The sequence below is a fragment of the Sinohyriopsis cumingii genome, chromosome 1 (assembly GCF_028554795.1).
Source record: "Sinohyriopsis cumingii isolate HCF-2022 chromosome 1, ASM2855479v2, whole genome shotgun sequence".
Classification (NCBI taxonomy): Eukaryota; Metazoa; Mollusca; class Bivalvia; order Unionida; family Unionidae; genus Sinohyriopsis; species Sinohyriopsis cumingii.
In genome coordinates, this window is record NC_142961.1 from 145,234,834 (window position 1) to 145,260,214 (window position 25,381).

At 38.7% G+C, this 25,381-nt stretch overlaps 1 protein-coding gene across 2 annotated transcripts in view; it reads left to right on the top strand.

The window, feature by feature from the left end:
* Positions 1-25,381, top strand: part of LOC149808085 (uncharacterized) — a 64,966-nt gene that overhangs the window by 7,066 nt on the left and 32,519 nt on the right. The window contains exon 1 of one of the 2 annotated variants that reach the window (XM_089973404.1): positions 4,318-5,058. The exons of the other annotated variant lie outside the window; for it this stretch is intronic. Coding sequence (XP_089829530.1) covers positions 4,675-5,058 — 384 coding nt within the window. The 5' untranslated portion in view covers positions 4,318-4,674. Of the gene's footprint in view, positions 1-4,317; positions 5,059-25,381 lie in introns of those variants that run through there. 2 annotated transcript variants of the gene reach the window in all.

Below are 25,381 nucleotides of genomic sequence, written 5' to 3' on the forward strand. Positions count from 1 at the left end.
ATAGGTTGGTTTTATTCTTGTTGGAGATTGCTCCACTTATATTAGAAGTAGGTTGAGTCGATTTACCTTTCATTGCCTATATTCTGTTCCATACCTGTTTTGCTTTGCTTCTATAGTCCAGATACGAGCAGTAGCAGTAATCTTGCTAGGTGTTCGTCTTTGCAGTGCGAATAGTAAGTTTAGCCGATCGCTCCTTGTTATTGTAAGTTATGAAATCCGAGGAAAGGCCAGTATGCTTGAATATGTTCAGGGCCTTTTTCTTTTCCTTAAGGGCTTGCGCAGAGCAGCCGCGGAAGAGAGCGCGTCTATTTCGTTCTGGTTGTATTTATCTATATCCACATATTGAAGTTGCCCTAAATTTATGTCTTCAAGTGTAGGCCTGAATGTTAACCAGTCAGCCTTATCAAATTTCCACTTTGGCAACCTGGTCAAGTTAGGAATTGGAATGGTTAGGTTAAGGGAGAGTTTTTCTTGAAAATGATCACTTCCTAACGTGCTGGTTTGGTCCACTTCCCAGTCTGCTATTTCAACCAATTTGGGTGTGCAGAGAGTAAGGTCTATAGCTGCAAACGACCAGCTTTCCGGGTTAATTTTTGTACAAGCTCAATCCTTTAAAATAACTAGGTTTGAGCTATAGACCCATTCTTCTATCAGTTTTCCTCTTTTATCCCTATGGTTGCCTCCCCATCGTTGGCTGTGGGCATTAAAATCTCCACATATGATATAATCTGTAAGGTTATCTGACAATTGTTTGTATGTCTGGTTTGAGGTAGGAATGCTACTCATATGGTCTTAAATACTAAAAATTTCAATAACTGAATGTCCTCTATGGATTTTAACAGAGTCGAATTCAAGTGAATCTGGCTTGTTAGATTCTGATTGGGTAAGTCCTATTGTGAATGGAGTCGTTAGGAATGGAGTCGTGAATATAAATAGCTACCCACCCACCCCCCTCCTTTCTTACCATTTGTTCTATTTTGTAAATAACTATTTACGTGACCTGGGATTTTTTGTGAGAATCGAGCAGCACTAGACAGATGTGTTTCTTGCAGACAGATAACGTCTGGTTTAATTTTTTCATTATTTAATTTGATTATTGATTCAGGACTGTTCTTAATTAATCCGCGGTAGTTCCATTGCCAAATAGTTAATGATTGTTTCTTGTCTTTATTACCTTTTGTGCTTTATAATTTATCAGTAATATTGGGATATTAATATGCATGTATATGCATGTATATCGAAAAAGTTAGTTAAACTTACTGGACATATTTTTCTAATAGTTCTGATAAAAGTCTAAAGGTAGGTTGGGTTAGAATTAGATTATTCTGAGTTATGTTTATGATACCTACTTCAAATTATCTGATACATTTAAGCATAGCCAGATTTACGAACGGAAAGCTTTATGTCTGAAGCACGGACGTGAAAGAAACAACCCTTACACAAACTACAATACACATCACATATACACACGAGATCCTATTATTGAAACATGTACCACGCGGACCTAAAAGAAACATACTCATCAACTTATACATACTAACACACTATAATACAATAAATACATACAATCATATACCAAACTTCCCAAGCATACACTATCATAAAAGCAAGGGTATGAAGCGTTTATAAACACACATGTAAACCCTTACATGCAAGCACACTAAAATAGGGTGATCGGGACGGGATGAAATTCTACCAAGTGGGATTCTTGCATCGTCATCTCGGTGGGTGGATTAGCAAACAGCTCCAGTTCTGATTTTGGAACATTCGCAAGACTCTCGGTACATAATTTTTTATGTTTAATAATGAAAGGCATCTAATTCTCTGACTGTTCTTTTCTTAGTCTTTCTCGCAACGTGTTTATGAACTATGGAGGGATCTCGGCGTTTCATTCTGCCTTGTTCCTTATGTGGCAGGAACGAGGAAGCAATGCCTTGGTCAGCAACATGTATAAGGGTCTATAGACGAAACCAAATATCTTTTCCAGTTTGAAGCAACACAGTTTTGCCTGTTCTCAGGAAGTCTTCTTTGGGATTTTGTTTGTCCATGATGAAAGTTTGGAGAAATCCTTTACCTCAAAGCGGCCTCATTCAAAGCGTGCAATCCTCGTGTCAGCATTGGTTTCTAGACGGGAGCGACCGAATTAAACGCTGATGATTTTCAGCATATCTCCTAAACCATGTCCTCGTTGTCGAAAGACCGCTCCGATACATGACTTACAAGTCGCTAGGTAATCTTTATCGAAAATGTAGTTTAACAGTGACTTTTCCTTTCGAAAATGGATTGTTTTATCTTAGTTCTCTTTTCATACCAGTGTTGACTCTGTCGAAATACGACTTACTGACAGTCAGATAATGAGGATGTACAAATTCACGGTGAACGTAATACGTGTTTCCACCAACATCACAAGCAGCCATGACAGATTTCTTGGGACCCTTAGTGGTGACCCCACCCTAAAAAATACAAATCTGGACAAAAAGTAATGCCCTAAGTTTTATCATCCAAAACAAACATGCCAAGACAGTGGGATATTGTATGGTACTCAGTCTTGACAAGCTTGTTTTTTTTCTTCTTCAGGGCTTTGCTTAGCTGTTCATCGAACATGGAAGCAAATGTTTGTACGTAGAACGTTAAATAATACCCTACATGAATTCTCATGGAGAGGTGGTTAACTGGTCAATTGGTGATCAATTGAGGATCGGTCGGTGATGTTCTTTTGAAATCGTACACCATCAGATCATTTTTATCCTGTATTCTTCTACGTGTTTGTTTAATATGTCGACCAAGAAAGTGTTTTGATCTTCGGTGATGTTTAGAGTTTGTGTGGGATGAATGACTTCTACCAATGCAATTTGCCAATGCGCTTTGGTATCCAATTTGATGGCTTGATGTCATTTGGCCGTGAAACAGATCAAAGTATTGTTTGGAAACGCATCCATGGAACAGTCTCTTGGTAAAATTTAGTAAAATTGTTTAATCATAATTCGAGGGTTCGGCTTTTTAAGGAGTTACTCGAGGTTAAAGGGGTTTAGAAAAAGAGGGTTGTTACTGCTGATGTTTTGGGGATGACTGGCGTTGACAGCAAGCTTTCCCGTTGTGACTGGAATGTTTCAGGGAAGGATTTGTATAAGGTAACCGATGTGACTGGAATATTTCAGGGAAGGATTTGTATAAGGTAACCGATGCAACTGCTGAGTAAAATGGTCATCAATATTTTATCTCCTTGTTGCGAACTCAAATTGACGATGGCCGCTCCGATGACACAATACAGATTTGGCAGAAAAAGACGCATCTCACCTCTGGCCGCGCGAGTTCGCGGCTTGACCAACGTGGATATATGAGAAAGGTTACCTGTAGCTTCCTGTGGTCCGTGGTTCTTCTCGAGGTCTTTATCCACTTAATGTACTGACAGAAAATCGCTTTAAAAATGGGTTAAATCCCACAACGCGCAGAACGCCTCCCAATGATAGATATCAGAATTTCGGTGTACCCGTGGATCGGAAATGAAAATCATTTATTGCGAACAATGCCTCACACATCGATGGCTTATGCTGTACGATAAAAAATGAAACAATATCTATACTCAAACCCTTTTGGGTATGTTTTCTAAGTCTTTACGAGGTAACAGCTTCTACCGGCCTAAGTGTCAAACGATAAACATAATTTCTGCGCTAAGATAATCACCCCTTTAGGATGATAGTACACCTGATCCAAAAGCAAATCATAAAACGGGATCACTTAATATTTATTATTTTTTTATTGTTACTAATACAGTTCTGAAATAATAGTCGGGGCCGATCAAGTCAACTGTTGGGGGCGGGGGTCCAAAATTTAGAAAAGGGCCCCGGCGTTTCTTGAAAGGGTACTAAAGCAAACGCATATGTCTATTTACTCACAGTGTGCATAATACTCAATAAACGTGCGCAAAAACAAAATGATGATCAAACTTCTTACACCCTGGAAACCCCCTTCCCGATCCAGCCTTGATAGCAAACACTTTGATCTTCCTGTATGGTACAAATAAACAATGAACATTTTATGCCCGTTTATTCTTTCAGCTGCATTTGTCTGCGCAAATAGTTTCCTGAAGTATTTTCTTATTCTCAACTAAATCTTCTCATGATCTATTCGTCGAAACTAATGGGAGATTTTAACAGTTTTTGAGGTTAAAAAACATCCAAATAACCAGCTCATACAGGTTTCCAAACCCAACCCGAGCACGACAAAATGGAGAAAATGTTGATCTCTTCTAGCGCGTGACAACACGTCAACTGATTTAAACTTCCTAGTTCCAGGACTGATACTAAAGATAAATGACCTTGCTGTATTTATCGCTCTGTCTGTACATGGTTTATAACTAGTATATACGAACTGCTTTTTAAACACAGACAGACCAATGTGGCGGACTGTGTTTTCACGGTACATGAAGAATCGAGACATACACAAGTCTTACAAAGGATACGGCGCTGTATATATAAAAATCAAGATAAATTTAAGTGATGAGTGTACCCATCAGACAACTATAAATAAAGGGTACCTTTGACGGCAGAAGTGAACATTCTATAATGTGAGCGTAGGTAGACAGATCATCGTGCTGTGTCGCGTAAGTGCGTAATTTTCTATACCTGTACAAAGCTTAAACATGGTTGATGTGTATTAGCTTACATTGTCAACATGGACATTCTGAAGGATTTTAAACACCACCAAAGTTCTTCAAGTACCATTGCGAACTGTGTAAAAAGCCTAGGTTTTCCATGTATTTTGACAGTAAAAAGGGATAACTTCACTTCGGAGGTGTATGACCTGGAAAACGAGAGTCTTGAACTATGTCCGGGAACTGTTATTAAACTGTTCGCAGAGTTGAGTCTTCCTAGTGTTCGCCTTAGGATAGAGAAGATCAAGGATCCGAAGAATGTGGGCAAAGAGAGGGGAAAGACATTTTTGTCGGATCGTGCACCCTTTGAAGGATCGGAAATAAACATCCCATTGAATTTTAAGGGAAATGTAAAAAGACTTAGAAATATAGAGATGGGACGGAAGTATGAAGGCGTGTCAAAGGTATCCAAATGTTCTGAACAAATGTTTTGATTTTAGAATTAGAATTCCATTTTTAAGCCAGTATTTTCAACCTTCTTAAATAGAAGTATGATTAGTAAAAGTATAGCGCAGTTTGGAATCAAAACTTCTAAATCTTAGCTCTCTAAAACGATAACTTCGTTCTGAATTTATAAAAGAAACAAAGGTCACCTGACGGTTTTAAACATAACCAAATTTTAGCATTAATAAAAGTTGTTTAATAATTATTCGTAGTATCTCACTTGCAGATGAGCTTTATCTGGTGCCATCTGAGGGTCGGTGTAAAATCTGTCAAACTTTTCTTCAACATCTTCTATAACCCCATCCAACAAATGTTCACATAAAATACATTTACGGAAAGAATATAAATGCTTAAAATCAAATTTAAACATTACTGAGTGATTTTATCACCATTCTTCTCTTTTTTTCTCCATTTATTTTATATTGGTTGATCAATAGATCTGAACATGAACTTTGCTTATTTTCGGAACACAAACATACCAAAGAAAACTCCATACAACCAAATATTTAATTGTACTGAAATTTATAATACAACGTATAAAATGGAGGTGTCAAGGCCTTGTGAGTTTTCTTTGAAGCAAAATCGTCTAATTCCTTTTGAAAAATAATTAATCATCAAATTCTGTAAATTGTGAAACTGTGGGCGACATTGTATCATGAAACAGTTTTTTGTATCTAAAAGAAACAATGCACGTGGTCATGCTTTATGAGCTAGGGGTTGCGCTATGGTGAACAAGGTGGTGCACTAAATTGTATAAAATAATGCACCTTAGAGAACGAGATAACAAGATGGTGCACCACAAAGATCAAGGTTATGTTGTGATCAACGTTGTGTACTATGGTGAACAATGCAGTACACTAAGGTAAACAATGTTGTGTACTATGGTGAACAATGTAGTACACTATGGTCTACGAAGTTGTGCACTGTGGTGAACAGTGTAATATACTATGGTCTACAAAAGTGTGCACTGTGGTGAACAATATAGTACACTATGGTCTACAAGGTTGGGCACTATGGTGAACAATATAGTGCATTATGGTCTACAAGGTTGTGTACTATGGTGAACAATATCGTGCACTATGATCTACAAGGTTGGGCACTATGGTGAACAATGTAGTACACAATAGTGAACCATGTAGTGCACTATAGTGAACAATGTAGTACACTATGGTCTACAAGATTGAGCACTATGGTGAACAATGTAATACACTATGGTCTACAAGGTTGAGCACTATGGTGAACAATGTAGTACACTATGGTCTACAAGGTTGTGCACCATGGTGAACAATGTAGTGCATTATGGTCTACAAGGTTGTGTACTATGGTGAACAATGTAGTACACAATAGTGAACGATGTAGTGCACAGTGGTTGACAATGTAGTACACTATGGTCTACAAGATTGAGCACTATGGTCAACAATGTAGTACACTATGGTCTACAAGGTTGAGCAATATGGTCAATAATGTAGTACACAATAGTGAACGATGTAGTGCACTATGGTGAACAATGTAGTACACTATGGTCTACAAGATTGAGCACTATGGTGAACAATGTAGTACACTATGGTCTACAAGACTGAGCACTACGGTGAACAATATAGTGCACTATGGTCTACAAGGTTGAGCAATATGGTCAATAACGTAATACAATATGGTCTACAAGGTTGAGCACTATGGTGAACAATGTAGTACACTATGGTCTACAAGGTTGAGCACTATGGTGAACAATGTAGTGCATTATGGTATACAAGGTTGAGCAATATGGTGAACAATATAGTACACAATGGTGAACAATATAGTGCACTATGGTCTACAAGGTTGAGCACTATGGTTAACAACGTAGTACACTATGGTCTACAAGGTTGTGCACTATGGTGAACAATATAGTGCTCTATGGTCTACAATGTTTAGCACTGTGGTGAACAATATAGTGCACTATGGTATACAAGGTTGAGCACTGTGGTGAACAATGTAGTGCACTATGGTCTACAAGGTTGGGCACTACGGTGAACAATATAGTGCTCTATGGTCTACAATGTTTAGCACTGTGGTGAACAATATAGTGCACTATGGTATACAAGGTTGAGCACTATGGTGAACAGTGTAGTGCACTATGGTCTATTAGGTTGGGCACTATGGTCAACAATGTAGTACACTATGGTCTACACTGACATGCACAGTAGTATAACGGTTATACTTTAATGTATACTTTCATTAATTTAATAAATTCAAATGATTTCTACCATGATGCAATCATGTTATTATCTAGTTTTGCCTGGGTACAAATAGTCTATATCGTGAAAAGGTTCTCTGATGCATGGATGTTATTTAAGTATAACCTTCTGAGCCAATCATATTTCGCCGTTGACTTGCGTGCCGCATAGTGTACATGTTTTAAAAATGAGAGTCGCTTGTATACGATGTATGTGTAGTGAAGAAGACAATGTCTAATTCTTCCATGGAACAGGATTCCTAAAGTTGAATCGATTTAATTTTAAGTAAAAACTTACGTTTGCATGTACCACTGTTCTGTAATTAAAGAAGGGATGAAACGTAGAGTCGCAAACATGGTGTATGCAGCTCTTTTCACCGGTTGTCACCTGAGCGCAATGTTGTCTCTGCAGGCAAAATTCGCAAAATTTGCACATTTCGGAGCCCCTAACTTCCGTTTGGTACAACGCAGAAAAGTCAATGATGACTTCATGAATAGAAAAATATCTCAGGAGTAAAACAAGTCATAGGGTATGATCGTGTGCCTTTAAAGATGGAAATAGCAGAAGGAAGTCGAGGGTCATGGGTGAAACGAAGTATTTGGAAGTTACGTACCTTCTCTCTTATGTAGTATTTGTAGACAGGGTCTTCTGCAGAACGTGTCATGGGAGTAATCTAAGGTACTTTTTTCACTCTGTATGATATTTTTCCTTATTGTTTTTTTTTTTATTGTTTTTTTTTCTTCTTCTCAACATCAAGCTAGCATCGAGCACATGTGGTACACGTTTATAAAGAACATATACCTATAATGAACCAATGGAAACACGATCATTTTATTATTCGTTTTGCAATGCTATTTACCAGCACTTAGAGTCTGCAAAGATGGTGATTTACATCGTGCACGATTCGGGGATTTATAGAATGAATGCAACTTTCAGCTAATTTTTGGGAACAAGTTTGCACATAAACTTGGATGAAAAAAGAGTCAAAGTAAGTATTTTTCTACCTTTTCATTGTTTAAAGTAACTGTATATGACTATACTCTCTCTCTCTCTCTCTCTCTCTCTCTCTCCTGGGTATATGTAGGCCTATATTCAATTCTTTGTAGCGACTAAAACTGGGGCCCTTGGTGGGGGCAATCAAAGGGTTAGCATCGTTGCTTACAGTGACCTGTCATAAATGTATTATATAATAAGTACAAGGGAGGACACTTGTCTCCTTGCTCGCGCGACCTATTTAAGAATAAACGCTGATATTTCAAGCTATGCAAGAACAACGCGCTGAATGGAATACTACCTTCTCACTGGGCAAAATTCAAAATAAGTTATAAATAAATACAAGGCGTCATTTTCTTTTAACCAATGAGAGGACAGTATTCCATTCACCGGGATCTCACTTGCATATTAAGCGGGCGCGATCACGACCATGTCAAGCAGTAGCGTAGGAAAATGATTTGGCATCCCTTAAAGGTATGATATTAAGTAAACTTTTTGATAGTGATACACAGTCGAAGGCATGAGCTAAATATCGGTACCAAATTTGTTAAGCTACGCAAAGCGTAGCTTCAAATATCAGCGTATATTGTTAAATAGGTCGCGCGAGCAAGTAGACAAGTGTCCTCTCTTGTAGTTATTATATAGTACATGTATGACAAGTCAATTGTAAGCAACGATACGAGCCCCTGTGGGGACAATAAAGAAATTCAAAAACGTATAGAAAAATTTTAACGAATAAAATAACGTTATATGAATATGTGTTCATATATACGATTAAAGCAAAGCTATCACATTATTACATTTACTTATAATTTGACAGGTTTTGAAGGCAAATTTTCTGCTGAAATATTTTGCTATACATGTAGGCCAACATTCTTGTCCGTATTCCTACGCAAAAACCATGCGAATATCTCGCCGTAAGGCTTTTGATATAACTGGAGGTCCAGATAAGTGTTAAAATGAAAATCTATGCAAACAAGAGATGGCGAAGCATCTAATAAAAGAAATGCACTCACTAAACACATATTACCTAACGGCAGGGGCGGATTAAGGCTCACTGGTGCCCTAAGCACTGACAAATCTTGGTGCCCCCCCCCCCTTTCCACGCTGACCGACAGAGGTCAGAGTGCACTGCGCCAGCAGTGCTCCTTGTGGTACACCTGGGAAGATAACCCTAGGGTGCACCATGATCAAGAAACAGAACATTATGATCAATTTGCACTAGTTTTATAAAAAAAAAATTACAAATCTTCATTCGTTTTTTTTTCTTTTCACCCTTTTCTCAACTTTGTGGTGCCCCCTTTGGCCCCGGTATCCTAAGCACGTGCTTAGTCTGCTTAATGGTTAATACGCCCCTGCCTAACGGTAGCAGTTATCCAAAACTAATAGCAAATCCTAATGACTGTAACGTCCCCACTCATCCACCCACAATATGACCCAGGGGTGATACACTCCTGCCGTCTGTACAGTTGAGATGAGCAACTGTTACTGTAATAGCCATATTTTGTATTTAACCTTTGACCCCTCTTAGATTCACTGAGAGGTGACCAGACAGAACTTGGAATGACTGCACGGTCATCAGAGAGAATAAAAGCATTATAAATAAACTATTCAGGCCAACATGGATATAAAAAGTCATATTAAGGAGGATGTCTTAAAAATATACCTTTTTGTATTCATTTGAATGTGGTATGTACATTGCCAGATTACCTATTAAGCATACTAAGCATGTGCTTAAGGCACCAGCCCAACAGGGGAAGCAGAAAAATGTTTTTATAATCATTTGCTGATGATAAAATTGAATAAATTATATATTACTATTTCGATTTGGAATGGTGGCTGCACTGGTATTTTCCAGCCTGTTTTAGCTTCTGATATTTGTGTTTTTCTTTAATTTCACATTTAGTAGTGGGGGTGGGGTACTGTAATATTTTCAGTGATGAGGACCCTGTAAGGCCTTAATCTGGCAATTGTTATGTATTATCATTCTCTCTTCCTCAATATCACACAAATAAGATGCCATAATAATGCACTAATGGAAATATCGTCATATGGATGACAATTCAAATTATACAAAATTATCATTTGTCATATAAACATAAAAGGAACCAGATGACTACTCATGAAAGTAGTGGTCACATTGTAGAAAAACAACTCATTTGATTCCCTGTTGTAATGCTCACATTCTGGAATAGATGATGCTTTCTTTGTCAACTCATCATTTACCCATCTTTTGCAGCTAAGAAACTATAGGAAACTAGATACATAGGCACAACACCCAACAACTTGAGCACCAACCTTGCAGGTACAATACCATCCTTTGATGGAGTCTATGGAATATTTCAGCTTGTATTGGATCAACAGCGAATGGATTTTATTTTTGGGGTGGCGAGACTGGATATTTACATGTAACAGACCTCAAAAACCCATGCATATCCTAACCTCATAGTCTGTGAGATGTTCATTTGTATACTTTGGAGCCTGTTTCAATTGATAAATGCCGATAGTTATGTCATGCAGGTAATCAACTGATATCCTGGGGAAATCATTCAGTTTCCAAGTGGATCCATCCATCTTGAAGTACAATTTGTGCTTAATCATCAAGTTGTTCTCTTGAACCAGGATTTAAACCTTATTCGGTTGCAGGAATTTATTCATTTTCAAACTAAAAAGGTAGAAATAGTCATCATATGATAAGGAAGAAGGAACATCAAAGTTAAGATATGACTTTGTTTTAATTAGCTCACGCACATTTTGTAAAAGTGATTTAATATCTGTTCTTGAAAGGTTTTCAAATTCTTTTGTTGCAGTGATAGATCGCAGGCATTCATTAGTGAAGTAAGAGATTTCCATCTGCTATTTGACTTCATAAAAATACAACACTCTGCAAAAGACTGGATTATGGCCCATATTGGGATATTAACAAGATGATTTTGATGCCCATATGGTCTCTTACAAGCAACACAATGTCTGTGAGATCTTGATGTCAATGGAATTAGAATTTGAATTGATTGTGGGCCTTTTATGGCATCATTTGAAGTGTTTTAGACCATTCACCAGATTGTCATCTCTGACATAAGGTCTCATAAAGTCTCTTTTGTTGGGTGCTTTTCATACATTTGCAAGTATCAACTTTGGCAGTCATATTGAGTCCATAATGATACACAGAGCCTGGGAATTCCGTATAATCAGTTCTTGTAGGGATGGAGCCAGAAACTTATTTTATGACCAGTATCTAAAAGAAACAACTCGGCTTTTTATGTATTAATTATCATAATTTTTGTTTTATATCATAAATTCTTGTGCCATGTTACATCCCAGAATTATTTATTTCACAATTGTTTTGGTCTGAATATATTGTATGCTTGATATGTTTCATGGTTAGTGCCACCCCACCCCCATATTTGTTTCCACTAGAAAAAATAAGTAGATGGACATTCTTTTAGTATTATTATTAATGCTGTTATTATTATTATTAGTAGTAGTAGTATTAGTAGTAGTAGTAGTATTTTTAATAGTAGTAGTTGTCATTGTAGTAGCACTTATGTTCAAACAGGATGTCCTTTGAATAAAAGATTTTCATCTGTAAATGTTATTATACTTATGATTTCTTGTTGTTATAATCAGTAAGTGTATAAAGTTATGAGGTTATCTAATGAAATAAAGAAAATATGTCATTGCCAAAAAAATATGCAGTATTTAGATAAATATATTGAACAAACTTGATTTGTTTATTTTTGTTTTTGCTGGTTAGGGGGTAGGAATAATACCATTCATCATCATCAGTCTCATGACCTAGTGTGGTCGTTGAGGCACTGTGCTGCTGAACATCTGACCAGTTCCCTCCACTTGTCTCGATCATGTGCCAATGCCTGTGTCTCCGCAATACTTTTTCTGGTCCATTCTGTGATGTTGTCAGTCCACTTTTTTCTCTGTCTACCTCTCCTTCTGCCACCCTGGACGCTGTCCTGCAGGACTGTTGTGGATAGACTGTTGGCTCTAGTGACATGGCCATACCATTTCAGCTTTCTCTTTTTGACGGTGGTGAGGAGGTCCTCATATTGGTCTACTTCGCGCCTGATGGTGTTACGCACTTCTTCATTTGTGATGTGGTCCATGTAAGAGATGCCAAGGATGGTTCTGTAGCATCTCATTTCAAGTGACTGGATTCTTCGTTGTAATTCTGCTGTCAGGGTCCATGCCTCACATGAGTACAAAAAGACTGAGATGACTAGAGCTCGCAATAGTCTGATTTTAGTTTTCAAACAGATATTCTTGTCTCTCCAGATGGGTCTTAGCTTTGACATAACTGCCATTGTTTGTGCTGCTCTTGACAAAATTTCTGCTCTTGATCCCTCTTCAGTGATTATGGAACCAAGATATTTGAACTGGCTCACTGTTTCCAGTTCATGTTCTCTGACTTTAATCTTGGCTGAGATTTGTTTGCCACTATTTGTCATCAGTTTTGTCTTCTCAGCGCTTATTTCCATGTCAAATCTGGAAGATGTTTCATCCAGGTTCTTTACTAAGGTGGCTAGCTCGTCTTCACTGCCTGCCAGCACATCAGTGTCGTTTGCAAAGCGGAGGTTGGTGATGTTACGCCCTCCAATGCTGACTGCCCCACAGTGGCTTTCCAGGGCTTCGCTCATGATGCGCTCTAAGTAGATGTTGAAAAGCGTGGGTGACAGGAGACAGCCTTGACGCACTCCCACTGTTGTCTGGAACCAGTCCTCCACAGCACCTTGGGCAATTACTGCACTGGTAGCCTTGGCCTACAGCTGCTTGATGGTATTGGTTAACTTTTGACCCATGTTATACTTCGTCATTGTGGCCCACTATGCCTCATGCCACACTCTGTCAAAGGCCTTTTTGAAATCTATGAACACATAATAGATGTCTTGTTGGTGTTGCGAGTACTTTTCGCACAGAACCCTGAGATTGAATATTTGTTCTGTTGTGCTTCTTCCACTCCGGAACCCGGCCTGTTCTTCAGCGATCATTTCTTCTGCTTGTGGTTTCAGTCTGTTCAAGATGATCTTCAGCATTACCTTACTAGCATGGCTGATCAAACTGATAATTCTGTAATTTTGGCACAGCTGGAGATTGCCTTTTTTGGGAAGTGTTATAATCAGTGACTGGGTCCATTGTGTTGGCCATTCACCTGTCTGCCAGATCTTGTTGCAGATTTTTGTTAGTAGCTCTTTCACTGATGTTGTCTACTCCAGCTGCCTTCCCATTTTACAGTGCTCTTATTGCTGACTCCACCTCTTCTTTGAGAATGGGGAAGTCATCATCATTTGATGAGTTTGGAACTTCAAGCACCTCTGGATTTCCTGTGGACTGATGGTTGTAGAGTTCTTTGCAATACTCAGTCTATCTTTCTGCAGTGTCACTCGCTTCTGTGAGGCATTTTCCATTTTTGTCTTGAATGGTACTGACTCTTGGTTGTTTCTGTCTGGTGAGGTCTTTCACAATTTGGAATGCCTTTTGCTGTTATTCTTTATCAGACTGTTCTCCATTTCTCTGCACTTTTGTCCAATCCAATTTTCTTTTGCTTTGCTCAAGTTTTTTCTAATATTCTTGTTTATTTCTCGGTACTTCAATGCCCCTGTTGTATGTCTGGTGCTTTTTAGTTCTCTTCGGGCATCACACAACTTCAGAATCTCTTCTGTAACCCGGGGTTTTTTCTTCGGGCGAAGGAGGCCAATGATGTCCTTGGCAGCTGTTGTCATGACTGTGTTGAAGGTGTCTGTCATCTCATTGACATCACCATCCATCACAAGGAGTGGAGCAAATTTTCCTCCAATTGTTGCTTGGAATGACTTGCAGATGTTAGGGTCCTTCAGTTGTTCAAGGTTGAATTTGAGCCTGATGTTCTTTGGCTTGTTAATTTTCTTCAGCCTCACTCGGAAGTTCATAATCACGAGGTCGTGATCACTCCCAACATCAGCACCTGGGAATGTCCTTGTTTTTGCTCTATTGATGCCAGATCGGTAACGGTTTTGAACCAGAATGTAGTCGATCTGGTTGTGATGGGTTCCATTTGGTGAGTGCCATGTCCAGCATCGTGAAGCTTTATATTGTCCCAGGGTGTTGGCTAGTACCAAGTTGTTGTAGCTTGCGAATTGGAGCAGCCGTCTCCCTCTTTCATTGGTAAGCTCATTGCAAGAAGGTCCATAATGTACTTCCCAGTCTTTTAGAGCATCTTTGCCAACTTTGGCATTCCAATCTCCGTGGACAATGAGGATATCTTTCTTACTGACCATGTTTAGAATACCCTGTAGTTTGTTGTAAAACTCCTCTATTTCTTCATCATAATGATCGGTAGTTGGAGCATAGACTTGGATAATTGTGATGTTAAAGGGAGATACTTTCATACGAATGGAAATGATTCTGCTAGATATGGGGCAGCATTCAAACACAGATCCCTTGATGGCTTTGTTTACAAGGAATTCTACTCCATTTATGGACTTGTCACACTCTCCACTATAGTATAATATATGCCCATCTTCGGTTTGGTGTTCTTCTAGGGATTTCCATCTAACTTCACAGAGTCCCAGAATGTGCCATGTGTAGTGTTCCAGCTTATGTGTCAACTCTTGGATTCTTCCAATTTGCGCCAGAGTTCTAATGTTCCAGGTGGCGATGGCAATGTTGTCTCTCGCTCTGATTGTATGCATAGTACCAGTAGCACACTTGTCACCTCCGTCCTGGTGGACAACGGCAGGTGCGGTCCTTGTTGACCCGGGCGACGACCGATCCGGTATTGTAAGCTCAGATTTGTCCAGCATTATCAGTGTGTCTTGGGCAAAAGTCGTCTGGCGGAGCCCATCCCTCTCCATTATCCTTTTCAATTAACAAACCGTAAATCAATTCAGTTACTTTAAATTTCATCCTGACCTTGGGACATGTTTCCCACTGTTTGGAAACAAAGTGTGTAATTTCTGATGTAATTGCTAGAAAAATCATTGATTTAGTAGGCAAGTGAATATTTATGTCAATCCAAAACCAGTTTGTCTTGATTTGGAGAAGCGATTAGGAAAATGTGATAAAACATTAAGTCTTTAAAAATTTAGCATAAACAAACATGTATAAAAAAAATTATACTATATAACTATGGAAAAATAATCGCTTCACAATACTGGCTCCACTACAATCATTTTCTGATGCAAAGATATTTGCCCACTCTCCTCTAGTTTCCTTTTAGATGAATATCATACCCATAAAAATATTCCACTTTAGGAACATAAAAATAAAATGATTTGCAAATGATTGAGGCTCATATAATTGCAAGTTTTTGGCCTAGAAGTAATGCAAATAATATTTTCAATTAAAAAATCATAAATCTATTCAGTTACTTGGCTTCCACTGCAACTGTGGACATGGTTCCCACTGTTTGGAAATGTTTTCTAATTTCAGTAATTGTTAGAAACATCATTGATGTAGTAAGCAAGTTTAATTTTTTTATTTCAGTTTAGAACCTACTTTTCTTCAATTGAACAAGTGCACATGAAAATGTGATACAGATTAAGTATGAAAAATTGAGTATAAATAAACTTGTATGAAAGTTATACTATCTAATTATGGAAGAATAACCGCTTCACAACACTGGTTCCGATACCATTATTTTCTGATGTAGACATGATTGGCCACCCTTGTAATGTTCCATTTTAGATGAATAACATATTGATAAAAAATGTTACCTTGCATGACATAAAAATAAAATGATTTTCAAATTGCGCATTATTTTTTGTTGGTTTTGAGCAGTTACTAATTTTATTTCAAACCTGTAAATTGACAGTCATTGATTTTATTGATATTAATTCTTTTTTTAAAAAAGAACAAAAAAGATATAAAAGGAAATGTGGGGATTCGAATTTGGTGTGACAATTTGGCACAACAATGCAATACCATTTGAGAAATTGAAGCTTGCGTTCAACTATGAGTATATTATGCAGATGACACATTTCTTCCAAGCAGATTTATATAACTTAAGACAATAATTTGTTGTTTGCCCTAGTTTTAGAGAATTAATATTGTTACTGTATGAAGAAAGACCGAGTTTTAAAAACATAATGAAAAAATACGCTGGTTGTAACTGTTATTTCCATTTGGAAATTGACGGATTCATTTAAAGATTACATGTACGGAATTACATTATAATAGTGAGTGAAATAAACGTACCAAACGGTATCGTGATGGAAATGAAGAAAAAACCATGTTATTTATGTATAAAATAAATAATATATATATATATATATATATATATATATATATATATATATATATATGTGTGTGTGTGTGTGTGTGTGTGTGTGTGTGTGTGTGTGTGTGTGTGTAATTATCCAGCTTTTTACAGTATGCTTTTGCAAAATATTGGAAACGTAAAAATAAAATTCCATTTAATGTTTACTCCACGTGGTCTTTGTTTACATATAGTTCCAAATGCCCCTTCAGCGCCACTTCGAAAAATCATGTTCCCAAGGCAATTGAGAAAGAACGAAGAAAGAGAGAAATGGATGGATAACATTGTTTTTAAAATATCTGAATATTCACGGATTTTTAAAAATATAATAATGAAGGAAATAATATAGAGCACTCTAGAAATGCGAGTCTAATTGCTCACGCGTGGCGATACGAGGCAGCGACCGTGCAACAGGGAAACCAACGACAATGATACATAGATAACAAAATTCAAACTTTTTTGGTTTTTAGTGATTAACGCAAACGTGCTCACATAAGTTAATATGAGAATCAAAAAATTTTCATAAAATTTAAACAATCAGTGTAATACCTTGTTTAAGCAAGCCTGCGCTAAGATCTTATTTCTAGTTTCAAGTTGCTCAAATGTAGCATTTTCTCTTAAATTTCCCATGCCAGCTCATGTTCAAAGGTCGCGTTTTGGTATGAAAAAGAATTTTGTATGCATATATAATGCAGAATAGGGTAATTTATACATCAAATAATACATAAAGACACAGAGTTGTAATATTTACAAGAATTTTCCCCCAAAAAAACAGGGGGCAGAAAATGGCCCTTATTCAATATAGTCATTTAGTTGTATTGTATCTCATTACTCTAGGGACTGGTAATGCATATAGAAAGAATAAGGTAATTAATTAATAAATTGATTACTGTATTAATTCTTCAATTAATCATATACAAATGGGCGATCCATTTAGTTGGCATTCAGTTGATGGTGATAACTACGATGAAGATAATGCTGTCGATATTGCATTAGATTCTGTTTTAGTGATGCTGATTATTATTATTATTATTACTGTGGTGGTCGTCGTGGTCGTGGTCGTGATGTTGTTCTTATCGGTGTTGTTGCTTTTAAAGGACATAATACCATAGAATACACTATTTCTGTTATTGTCATTGAAGTTGTTGTGGTGGAGCTGGTGATGTCGCTGGCGATATTTCATCAATAAATATTAATTTGCCTTTAATATATAGCTAACGTAACTTTTGCACAGTTTATGAATAAAATGAATATTCGTCATTGTAATTAAACAGCTACATCCGAGGTTATTTCACTGATTGGGGGAATGGCAGGGTGACGTTCCAATTGTTCTTGCCCCCAGAGGTGGTGTGAATTTTAAATTGAATGGACTTTAGCTAGGCCATTTCCGTAAATTTCAAAAATAACCTCCGAATTGGTTGTAGGAATAGACATCAATTTAATAGGTTTGATGACTCTTTTCCGGCGGAATGTACAATATATGTTACAATAGAAAAGGTTGACAAAATGTCCGATTGTTACTATGTCTCCTTCCGCCGCTATATTGCGCCATGCGAACAAAGGTAGTTCAAAATATAGTTCTTGAAGGTGTACTAATGCATAACGTTTAGAGAACGAGTCCCGTCATGCCGTCGTGGAAAAGTCGGATCATCACAATGAACTTCCTAGGGCAAACTATTCGTACTAAGATGACTCATAGTGTATCACTGTTGACCGTATCGAAGGCCTTTGTGAGGTCTATGAAGAATCCGTAGAAGTTCATGTTTTGTTCAATGCACTTTTCCTTTATCTGTCTTGCTGTGAAAATCATGTCGATTGTGCTCCGATCTGGTCTGAAGCCAAAATGGGGCTCTGGCAGTATGGCATCCGAGACATTACTGACCAGACAGTTGAGAAGGACGCGCGCCATATTCTTACCTGCAATCAACAGGAGCGATAGTTTCCGGAGTCAGCTTTGTTCCCTTTGTTTTTGTATAAGGTGACACTTGCGTCTTCGAACTCATGTGGCATGGACTCCTCCTCCCAAATGCTGATCAGGATGCTATGCAGTGCCTCAAGTGCTTTAGGGCCAGCTGCTTTGAAGTGTCCAACAGGAATTCCATCCGCGCCTGGTGACTTGCCAGAGCTGATCATTTTGATGGCTCGCTCGACTTCTTCCGTGGTAGGGGGCTAGCCCAGTTCCGAGATAGTTGGCTTTGGGATAATTGCGTCTGATACTGCAGAGTCTACGGTGCAGGGCATGTTCAATAGGTTGGGAAAGTGGTCGTTCCACCTTTCGGTGATACTCTCTTTGTCTTTAAGCAGAGTGGTCCCGTCAGAAGAGATTAGCGGGGTACTGCAAGCTTTCGATGGTCCATAGACATTTTTCAGGGACCTAAACAAACTCGAGTTGTCAGTGTCTGCATAATGTTGGACTTAATCTGCTTTGCAGTCCCACCAGCTATTTTTGCATAATGCAGAGTTCTCTCAGGGCTTTGCTCCGTATGTGTTTGAAGCTATCACGTTTTGAGATTGAGTCAACGTCGTTCTGCCATTCTATATAGGCCTCTCGCTTTGGTTGAAGGAGAATGTTTATCACTTCGTTATTTTCGCCTAACCAGTCATGGTCGACTTTTCTTTTGGTTCATAAGATGACTTTCGCAGACTCACTCAAGATGTTCTTGAGTTGGTTCAACTTTGAGGTTTGGTCACCAGTCAGAGGTTCGTGAGCAGTCAGTATGTTTTCAATGTGAGATTGATATTGCTCTCTTACCTACGGATGGTTCAGCCTTGCAGTGTTGAACTTGATTTGGGTAAGCTTCGTCTTTTAGCGCTGTGGCGGGACAATGTTGAGATCAAAAATAGCCCTGACTAATCGGTGGTCCGTCAAGCACTCGACTTTCCGCAAGGTTCTTGTTATCCGTACATCGCGGACATCTCTGTTACAATCAATGATATAGTCGATCAGATGCCATTGTTGGATCTGGGATGCATCCAAGTCATTTTATACTTGTTCTTCTGACGGAAGAGTGTGTTCGAGATAGTCAGATTATTCTCTGCATACATCGAGAGTAGAAACAGTCCATTTATGTTCGTTTTTCCTATTTCATGCTGTCCCAATACCCCATTCCAGTTTTCGTAGTCGTGGCCCACTCTGGCGTTCAAATCGCCAAGTACGACGAGTTTGTCGCAAGCTGGGGTAGCTATTACGAGGGCATCGAGAGTTTCGTAGAAGGCCTCCTTGTCTTCTTCGCTGCTGGTCATCGTGGGGACATACGAACTGATGATGGTGATATACCGCGATTTAGAGAGGGGGACGCGGAGTTGAATCAAGCGTTCGTTCACATGTGTGAGAACCACTGGGAATTTACGCAAAAGTGAAGTCCGAATGGCAAAACCGACTCCCTGGATTCTGTGTTCTGTTTTCCCCTTCCAGAAGAAGGTGTATCCGCCCTCGGGTTTGCAGACAGATCCTACGTCGGCTATACGTGTCTCACTAAGAGCGACAATGCCAATTTTGTATCGGCCTAGTCCTCTGGCTATGAGGGCTGTTCTTCTCTGAGGCCTAGGTGTATCTTCTTTGTCCATGAGTGTGCGTACGTCCCATGTACCGAGAATGAGTTTGGTTTGTTTATGCTTATGGTGTCGACCGCATTGAGGGTTAACTGCCAACCGCGACTAGCCGGCCAGTTAGTTTATAGGAGAGACAATTTTTAGAGACCTTTTCTTGTCCCTTTCCCTACTAGGGTGAGCATTGCTGACCTAAACTGGGCTGCTCAGTCGCCTAGGATGCTACTGGACGTCTTTGTTCTTCTGGTTCAAAGAAAAACGACCACTTGTCCTCAGACCACCTCCTGTCGCTTAGTCCTCCCCCCCCCCCCCATCGCCGTCGTTCCTGAAAAATACGCAGAGTAGAAAGAAAGAGGACGCAGGGGTTTGAGTGAAGAGCGTTACACAGGAAAAACCTGCGCTTGAAAGGGATTATGGTGAAGAAGCTGTTGCATTGGAGAAACCTCACCCTCTCGGGCGCAGAAGTCGGAGTCCAGTGGCACGATAACTCGTTGCGGCTGGCAACTTCTTTGGCTGCAATGAATAGCCAGGTCTTCATTTGTGCTCCGACGTGCCCTCTGCACTCCACAGTTCATTGCTGAACCGCCTTCCTGGCGGTTGGGATCTTCTGATTGATCTCATCCGCCCAGTCAGCCGGAGCAATCTTCGTATGCTGGATTGAGCAAGTCCCTAAAATCTCAGGAAGGCTCGAGACCTACCGGGTATCCTCACCTGGTTTAGCCCGCCAGCCGATGCGGTTTCCCGGGTTGTGGCCGCTGTCCCATGCAAACAGCTATTAGGATCCACAGATGAGAGAGGGGAGGACCAATGTGGATGAACTTCACGATGGAAAGGCACGACATGTTCCAACCATCAGAGGTACTACCTTTTCCTGAGACCCCCAAAACCCCTATAGACATTACAGTTGTGATAAAGCTGGAGTGTTGGCACATCAGCACATTCGAGGACCTGGAATTGATTCGGAACACTTGTTTGGTTTGGACTTGTGAAGAACTGTTTAGGATTATTTTGGATTTAATTCATAATTTTGTACGTTCCTCTTAAATTTCATGTTATGACCTAGAGAATTAAATCATATGTTACGTTTTACAAAACTCGTTGGTTTTGTTTCTTTCTGTTACTTTGTTTACGACCATAGAAACGTAACAGAAATAAAGTCTAAATAAAAAAATAATGGTAATTGGCAGGTAAACGTGGTTCAAGAGTTTTCTTCTTATTTCATTAAACTCAGGGACTGCCCATTTAATTTTCAGAAGAGGTTTGGAGCTGAAACATTTTGCCCCAAAAATTAAATATTTCCAACGAAATGGATTAGAAAAATTCGCACTCTGATTTGTGGACAGAACAACTTGTTATACCAATTATATTAGCTGAAAAGAATTTTAATTATCTTCATGTAATAGGAAAAATATCTGATTTGAAAGAAAATCCAAACTCTCTCTCTCTCTCTCTCTCTCTCTCTCAGATAAATGGTTTGTCCCTTAGCATATAGCTTCTTGTTATCCACATATACAGCTATTGCAGAACATGTCAAACTCTTTTAAAGTTTCTGTCACTTGATAAGTTCAAGTATGACAGATGAAAACTGAATAACGTATGATATATTACGTATCATATCTCACTTTCTGCTAAGATCCTAGCAGTTGGGCCACTCCCCGATATGTTTGGCCTATTTCACAAATATGTTCATGCTAAGAGTCTGTGTCATAGTCATCTTATGGGTAGCTATTTTCAAAGAGAAATCACGAAAAAAGCAGCACGTCTTCATAGTCCTCCTTTCCAAGAATTGTTAACCCCCATACCACTGTAGCTTCATGCACGCAAAATTTTCATAAAAAGTTGGCTGAGATGCACATACTCAGGATGACACCAAAACAGTGATATGTGATGCATCCTCTAGCCTTCAAGTAACAAGAGTAACACAGTACATAATATGTCCACCCCTACCATATTCCTTGACCTTAGAGCTACAAAAATGCCAACTGTATGGTAATGTGTGGAGTTAGATAAAAGTCGTTAAAAATGACAGTCAAGATAAGGAAATAAGCCAGTGACTTTATTAATTTTGATCTTATTATTTTGGGGACCAGAGAGTATCACTATGTATACATAGGCACTAACAATTCCAGGTATACAGCATGCTAAAGTTGCATGAACATACCTTCATAAAAATGGTATACCTGTAGAGATTACTAATCTATATTTTCCCCGACTGTGACCGTATGGAAGTCATCACTATGGTATCTCTAAGTAGGATATATAAGTAGTTCAAGTTCCATTACAATAACTTCAAAATGTTTAAAAGATACCCACAAAAAACTCTATAAAAAACATTTCCCTTGCCTTGCTGTGAACATATGCTAGTGGCAGGTGGATTTTTATGACATGTGACACACCGTCCATTTTATATGACATGTGACACACCTTCCAGTCATGATATATGCATGAGAATAATTTCATGAAATCTTTCCAGGTGTCACAAAGTTATGGGATAGACAAGCAAATGCAAATAGAAGGATGCAAGGACATCATATTAACATAATTTTGCAATTTAAGCTCGGTGTAAAAATGCATCAGTAGTCATATCGTAAATTAACATGACACCAAAAGTGTTCTTGCAATGATCTTAAGAAATAATATCATATCGCGAATAACAGTCCTTTCACAAGGGATCGCGTGTCAGGGATTGATTAACATAAATGCAATAAACTTAACAAAGAACAGCGCAAACTAGTTTATAATTAGCCTGAGCGATTTCGACTCTAAATTAGTCGTTTTCAAAGGCAAACACAAAACAGAGACAAGATAAACAAACAAAAATCGTTGGGGTTAAAAAATTCTACATGACTATTTCTACCAAAATAAAAGCTTGATATTTTTTAATGTTACAACTAGTTTATTTCAACTTAATGTGGATGCTGAGAAATATTTTACATTGACCAACTGTAAAATGTCTGATAATACTTCTTTTCATGGCTCTAAGTAACAGTCATGATAGCCTTGAGATGACTACGTACTTGACATTGCAGATAGGATCTTGGTATTGGTACAAGACACCATCTAAACTGGCCATTACTTAAACAGCTTCTGATCCACAGACCATCCGTGTCAAATGACACTGACCATACAAACTGGATCATAAAACCGTGACAAATGACCCTGACCATACAAACTGGGTCATAAAACCGTGTCAAATGACACTGACCATACAAACTGGATCATAAAACCGTGTCAAATGACACTGACCATACAAACTGGATCATAAAAGTGTTATGTGACATGATCTTGGGTCATGATGCATGAACAAACACGGTATCATCTCACTATCTATGAGAATTTGGGAGCTAGAACCTTGTCACACAAGTAGATAATGTTGATCTATGATGAAAACATTGAGGAAAATAACAAGAGAAATACACGACACCTTTAGACATTATGAGTAAAACACAAGTATCATTAAACTACCCTTAACGAATTTTGAGTTGCAATCCTAAATAAAAAGTGAGTAAGCTTCACGTATGATTTGATCTTGCTGTTATGACCATGCTTTTGATACACACGATAAGTACACTAGACATGCAGATAGGACCATGATATTGATTCACACGATAGGTACACTAGACTTGCTGATAGGACCATGCTTTTGATGCACACGATAGGTACACTAGACTTGCTGATAGGACCATGCTATTGATACACACGATAGATACACTAGACTTGGTGATAGGACGATGATTTTGATACACAGGATAGGTACAGTAGACTTGCTGATAGGACCATGCTTTTGATACACACGATAGGTACACTAGACTTGCTGATAGGACCATGCTTTTGATACACATGATAGGTGCACTAGACTTGATGTTAGGACCATGCTTTTGATACACACGATAGGTACACTAGACTTGCTGATAGGACCATGCTATTGATTCACATCATATGTATAATTGATACATCCTCAAGCTACATTTTAAAGGGGGCAAGATTTAAGTCCATAGTCTTTTACAACAGCTTCTGGGTGACAGTTTGAACATGCAAACAAATCATACTGACCCGATATCCGAGACCTGGTCTTACAAACAGGTCAAGTGACATAATCAAGTCATGATGTATTGCTAGACCACGATTTATGAATATTACTACATATTACTGCATTCAAACGACTTTGCGAGTTACAGCTCTAAGCAAATATCTTAACTTCCACCTGTGAAGTTCAATATGTGATCTTGACCTTCATGAAAGAATAACAACACTCTCTAGGTCTGATAAAATGTGCAAACCGTCATCCAGCCAATAAGCTTCATTCCGTAAACAGTCCAAACTTAATAATATTGGACGATTTTGTACAAAATTACAAAGGTATCCATGCACAATGATTCAAAATTTTCTTCAAGAAGCATGTGGACAGTTTAGCTTGTACAGATTTCAAATGGATGATCATTTGGGTAATCAGTGCAATACACAATTAGATATAGAAAAATAATTATAATTATATAAATGACATGGTATAGCATATCACCACGCATCCATTCTATATCGCTAGCGGTGCGATCTGATCTCGGGGCAAATGCTTCGGTGCTTTAAATGTGTGCTTCTCTTTTCATATCCAGTCGGTGTAAATAGTGTGATATGGTGGGAATCTTGACAGTTTCCAAGTTACGAGCCAAAAGCAAGTACCCTACTCAATGATATGTTTTGGATGTACAACTGAACATATTACCATGTGTACATTAAGTGTATATATAGATGGGATCTTAACAGTTTCCAAGTGACGCGCCATCGTAAAGTTCCTAATAACAGGGGGCATAGTCCAGGGTATGTGCTGGATATATGTCTAATTTAATTTAATCGTGCCCTTCAAACGTTTAAATAGTTATAGACTGGGGATCTGAACAGTTTCAAAGTGATGACTCATGAGCAAGTCTCTTTCTACAGGTCTGTACTGGAAATGTATATAATTTCTTATCATGTCCTTCAACCAATGTATGGTCAAAGAGCGGGGCTTCTCAACTGCTTCCACACTCTGACTGAGGAGCAAGCCAACAACCTAAGGCAGTGGCGTCACTCGGGTTGGTGTCACCCAGTGCGGTAGCTCATGGTGTCACCCCCATGGTCCTCCTTCCGTAACAGACCATACAGAATCCTTAGTAATGTCATTTTGGTGTCATCCCCTCTGATGGTGTCACCCGGTGCAGTCCGCACCCCCTGCATCCCCCTAGCGACGCCACTGCTGTGCCTGCTAGTCATGTATTTAACTATGATCGGTTATCCGCTTATGAAATC